The following is a 6,000-nucleotide window of genomic DNA, read 5'->3' on the forward strand; positions in this document are numbered from 1 at the left end:
AAATTGATGAGATTGAGTAGCTACCATAGAGACACTTGTAAAATCTAACTGGCAAAAATGTGGTAATAGGAACCAAAGTAGTACACATTCGGGGTAGACTGTTTTAAAATTCCAATCACTAAGAGTCACTACATATTGTTGTTGTTATGTTAGGAGTTATCTTACATAACCCCTAACATTAAGGGGGTGTTGAATATTTAGTGTTAATGGTCAAAAGATGTCAATATTTCAACACTGGAGCTCTCATATGCTATGCCCCCTTTTGGGGATATACCAGATTTTGGCCCCAAAATAACAACTTTAGCAGCACTTTTTAATTGAAAATAGTGTTCTTATAATAAATTGCAGAGTTGCAGTTAAACTTCAGATTAATTGTGACTAATTTATGCCAAGCATTATGATCATAAATAATCTCTATTTAAAACAAGTATCCTAAATTCATATGGATCCATTTCTTAACTTATTTCCATCAGCCAACCATTTCAAGAATGCAATGTGGAAGCATCAGAAAACCCAGGAGACTGTTTTCCTCAACCAAGCCCAAAAAAAAGAATGAACCTTCGAATCATTTCACCCCTTGGCCCAGGTTACTTGATGAGGGAACTAGTACTACTGCATCTCCCTATCAAACGTTTCACATGGATTCCAGATATGATTACTGTTGGACATCAGATAAATAACTATTAATCTTATATTTCTTGATGGATTTCCTAAAACTTTCTAACAGACATATAAGCAAATACATAATGTATACAATCCTGTTGCTATCATAGGCTATTCAATTTCCTCTATGTTATATTTAGAATCAGTCTTGATCAACAGATTTCGTTTCTTCCTTCCATGCCTACTAGAAGTGAAGGTATAATCCTTTTGTATCTTCTGCAGAGGGCTGTATGGTCACAACCTTTGATTGTATCCAGACTCTTCCCAGAGATGCAACTCTCAAGGTAGATTGCTGACCAAGATTAACTGCTGTCCCTTAATTAACATATAGTTGTCAATTTAACTGCTGTCTATATGAATCATTACATAAATGACTAGAGCAATTATGCCTTTGTCCTGGGTATTAATAAGGTAGTCTGTCATGCATCAAAACACAATCTATCCTTGCTGTTCAAGCATCACTTCTTATGAATGACTAATCACCATCTAAGGATAATTAAGACTATTCAAGCAGATCGTCGATCAGATTCTTGCTTTCCTTAATACTTACAATGGAATTAAGGGGCAATCTTATTTTGCTTTTTTTGTTCTTATTATTTATATATATATATATATATATATATATATATATATATATATATATATATATATATATATATATATATATATATATATATATATATATATATATATATATATATATTCTTTAATCTGATTGGCCATTTAATTAAATAATCACTGCTATTTATTTTTATTTTTCTTTTATTGTGGGTTGGCCTATTTATTTATTTACCTACGCATTACTATTTATAAGTGTAGTCTATGATCGGTTCTTAGTCAAGTGACATAATATTATAGCCACAACAAAAACCTTTATAATAGATATCATATATGGATTATTGGAGTCCAAATGCATTTTAGAAATAGTTAACACCATCAATTTGAGGAAATCATCCCCTACATTGCAAACTAGCAATGATATAAAGATATATATCTGTATGTAACATATTTTATAGTCCTCTTTATAAGTTTCTTCCGAAATTTTATTTCCAATGTTTTCACAATTTCAACCTCCAATTAAAAAGAAAAATCTTGACAAGGTCTAGCCAAAAGATTTAATCCAAATCCCTTCCAATAGCTATAGCATTGTGGCTTACTGAATCCAAATTAATTTTGAAAACAGTCCACCACATCAATTTAAGAAAATTCTCTTTCATTGTAAACTAACAAGTCGAAAAAATGTATATCTCAAAATAATATAATTTTCTATAAACATAATCTTATTTCTTTGTGTATTCAAATCCTTATTCCCAAAAAATTAACAATTTCAACCTAGAAGTAAAAAGAAAAACCCTAATGTGATTGAGCCAAGATTTGACCCAACTATTGCAATTTTTACTTAAAAAGGGAAACAAAATCATGTTCAGCTAATACTAGCACTAGTGTTTTACAAATACCTTAAAAATAATGCATGAAAAAAATGCCCTGCTTAACAAGATGGGGAAAATTTTACCTGAACAGTGAGCAGCACTTCGATGCCATCAGAGTTGCCTTTCAAGAAGTTTATTGAAGCCTGAACTTTGTTTTCTACAAACCTTGGTACTAAAAAGAAAACATACGCAAGGAACAGCACAAAATAGACTTCAGTAAATGGGCACAAAAGTATCATAAGAAACTTTTGGTCAAAAAATATGCTAAACAGAGGATTGGGAAATAAATCCACAACTTCCTTTCATCTGCAAACAAAAGCTAACAAGGTAAAAGTTTAATTAAAAATGCCAACAAATGTAGTCAGTTGATTTCTCATAAACTGCACACGGAGCATGGAGTTTGAAAAATGGGTTGCTCTGCGATTCAGCAAATTAAAAATCACCATATTGCAACAAAGTTCTAGAAGTTGTGAAAAAGGGTGCCATACAATTTAGAAGAAGCTGAATCTTCAACTTTGGTCATATATGTAAAAACAAAGCTAAAGAAGAATATCTTCTGATCACTCAAGAAAGAACAGAGTAAGCTGTTAAAACCTAAAAGACATACTAAAATGGTGGTGACTGTAAATAGGTACCTAGCCATACAATTTAGAAGAAGCTGAATCTTCAACTTTGGTCATATCTGTAAAAAGAAAGCTAAAAAAGAATATCTTGTGATCACTCAAGAAAGAGCAGAGTAAGCTATTAAAACCTAAAAGACATACTAAAATGGTGGTGACTCTAAATAGCTACCTAGCCAAGCTTTATGCAAAGACCCAAAGTTCTATTATAAAAATAGAAAAGTGAAATCAGTAACATTTACCAGTAGCTAATGTACTTCTAATTGTTGAGGCTGATTACCCGTGCAACTCAATGAGACGAGGTGGCTACCATGGGAATACTTGATTATGTCAAAATAGAATTTTGTAAAACCTAACGAGGTAGATATATAAGGTGTAAGAACAGACTCATGGATTCAGGATTTGAAATTCTGATCTCGAAGAGCCACTAGATATTATGAGTTTTTATGTTATATGGATATATAATGGTTGTCATTGATAGCAATCAATATTTCAACAATATAGATGTTCAATATTTAATGGTAGTGGTTGATGGAAGTCAATATTTCAACAATAGAACTGTTGAAATATAGTAAATTGCTTCCCTTGTGATAGCTATTATATGTGAAATATTTGAGTCCAAACATATTTTTGAAAACAGTTAGCCAAATCAATTTAAAGAAATTTGTTTTTTTGTTGCAATTTAACAAGACACTAAAATTAGATTTAAACATGAAACAGTTCTCTTTAATTTGTATCTTCCAAATTCTTATTTCCAAAATTTTAGCAATGTCAACCTACAACAAAGAAGAAAAATCCTAAGAGGAGAGCCGATATTTAGTCGGATTCCCTTATAATAGTTATAGCATGTGGCTTACTGAATGAAAGTAAATTTTAGCAACAGTTAGCCAACTCAATTGAAGGAAATCATCTTCTATATATATATATATATATATAATCCTTATTCCTAAAATTTTAACAATCTACAAGAAAACTCCTAAAATAAAATTAGCCAAGATTTAACTCAACCAATATGTACCAAACGAAGGAAACGTCACTTCCGCATATTTTGGCATATTTTGACACCCATCTTTTGAAAAATCATAAAATAGTATGCATGAAAAATATACTCTGCTCAAAAATAAAAAACAAAAAGAACAAAACGAAAATATTACCGCAGTGGCAACCACCACTTGATGTCGCAAGATTGTTTTTCAAATGCTTAACTGGAATTTTATTTTCTGCCAACATGCAGAATAAATAAGCACAAAAACCACAGCAAATGGTTTACGACATCTGCGTAATTTTATTTTCTGACAGCATGCAGAAAAAATAAGCACAAAACCACTGCAAATGGTTTACGACATCTGCGTAAGAACTTTTCTGGACTTTTATTGGTAAAAACAATCTATCAATGGGAGAGATAAAAAGATTTATGACTTCCCTTCGACTGCAGACAGAAGATACCACAGTAAACAATTATTTTTAAAATGCCAACAAATGCAGCCACTTCACTGCTCATAAACCATGCAGTTCAAAAAATATGTTGTTCTGCAGAATCATTAACAATCGATGCAGCAGAAAATGTGTTGTTCTGCAGAATCATTAACAATCAATGCAGCGGGAGCCGAACTCTTCTTTTCTGGTCCGCATTGATGAACCCAAGCTAGTAAAACAATCTACAGATTAGCATATCTAATTAGGGTTTCAATACCATAAAATAGGTTTTCAATATCATACAATTGCTTGGAATCGATCTATAGATTAACCCCATTTTAGCAAGGCAGCAGGAAGTTATTGTATCGATGATGGTGAAGGGGAACTGAGCGTGTAGTACATGGTGGCCTCCATGACCTACCTGCGCAGGTTGGTTATTTCCTCCCCCAATTTCTCAGTCTGCACCGCACTCTCACACTGTAGCCCAACTACTTCCGCCGCTGCAAACACCCCTTCTCCGACCACCATCCATTTTAGTATGCTTTGCTTCCACCACAATTCCAACAACAAAAAGTGAGGAGGAAACCGCAAAACATATCTTGAAATCAAATTCCATAAGGAACAAAACTAACTCAAAACACTTAAAACAAACATAATACAGAAATAATTGGTTAGGAGGGGATAAGATTGTGGGAATAATCACCAAGAACGTAGAAAGGAACCAGTAGCCTTGTAATACTCCAAACAGAATATATAACCGATCAATGCAAGCGGACTGCAGACGGCCGGACATATATAACCGTGCATGTGCCCAACGTATAGGCAATCGGAGACAACCCATTTTTCCTATCGTTTCATTTCAAAATCCAAGCTCTCAACCATTACCGATGTCACCTGTGATTTTTATAAATACCTATTTGTTTATATACGCCAATTCAGTCTCGTACACTAATTTTGAGCAGGGGAGGAACAGAGTGAATCGACTTACCTCTGTTCTGGTGATCTCTGCCCTATACCCATTTTCATTCCCATGGGTAATAGTGAACCCAATGCAGAGGCAATCAGAGATAACCCATTTTTCCTATCGCTTTATTTCAATATCCAACCTTTCTACCTTAATCACCTCACCTGTGATTTTTATACATATACATTGTTTATATACGCCAATTCACTCTCGTACATAAAATTTTGAGAATCGACTTACCTCTCTTCTGGTGATTTCAGCCCCGATGGCAAATGCAATTGGAGACGGCCCATTTTTCCTATAACTTCATTTCCGTATCCATGTCACCTGTGATTTTATAGATACCCATTTGTTTATATAAAATTTAAATCAGGTAAGGAACAGAGTGAGTCGAATTACCTCTCGTCTGGTGATCTCTACCCCGATGGCAACCATAAACGCACTCAAACACATAAACAAGTCCGATCAGGAAAAAGTCTCCTTAAGCAGAACCGAACTCTTCCTAAGCTACCCGTTTGGTTGGATGGGAACGAGAATTTTAAAAGTTGTCCGTTGCGACGCGCGCTTTCTTAATAAAAAGCAAATATTTAATAACAATATTTTGATTTGGGCTGAATTTGTTAGAGGCTCTCCCTCCCCTTTGAATTGATGGGCCATGGTTGTTTTTAATATCAAACTAATATTTTGACTTCTTCATTTATTTCACAATATTAAAATTAAATTATTATATTATTAGTCTCTATCGTATAGGCACGAGACTAAAGTTTTAGAGTGTTTTTACCAATATTAGTTTGATAGTTGAAAATCGTGTTTTTTGATATAATAGTCTTAAGACTATAGTTTTGAAGATATAATGAAATTTTTTTGACGTCATTAATATAAACTAGATTTTTCCTATTGATCATTG

At 33.2% G+C, this 6,000-nt stretch overlaps 1 protein-coding gene across 16 annotated transcripts in view; it reads right to left on the reverse strand.

The window, feature by feature from the left end:
• Nucleotides 1-5,618, reverse strand: part of LOC149569321 (uncharacterized) — an 81,885-nt gene extending 76,267 nt beyond the window's left edge. For 6 of the 16 annotated variants that reach the window (XM_089822047.1, XM_089822048.1, XM_089822042.1 and 3 more), the window contains exons 1-6: nucleotides 5,493-5,618; nucleotides 5,334-5,420; nucleotides 5,118-5,257; nucleotides 4,833-5,023; nucleotides 4,551-4,675; nucleotides 2,177-2,258 (exon numbers count right to left, since the gene is read on the reverse strand). In XM_089822047.1, coding sequence (XP_089678173.1) covers nucleotides 2,177-2,258; nucleotides 4,551-4,675; nucleotides 4,833-4,970 — 345 coding nt within the window. In that variant the 5' untranslated portion in view covers nucleotides 4,971-5,023; nucleotides 5,118-5,257; nucleotides 5,334-5,420; nucleotides 5,493-5,618. The other 10 variants (XM_089822058.1, XM_089822049.1, XM_089822050.1 and 7 more) reach the window with 10 other exon arrangements.
• Between the last annotated feature and the right edge of the window lie 382 nt (nucleotides 5,619-6,000).

This window comes from Cupressus sempervirens, chromosome 3, assembly GCF_028749045.1.
Source record: "Cupressus sempervirens isolate cs-2001-9-10 chromosome 3, ASM2874904v1, whole genome shotgun sequence".
In the NCBI taxonomy this organism is placed as follows: Eukaryota; Viridiplantae; Streptophyta; class Pinopsida; order Cupressales; family Cupressaceae; genus Cupressus; species Cupressus sempervirens.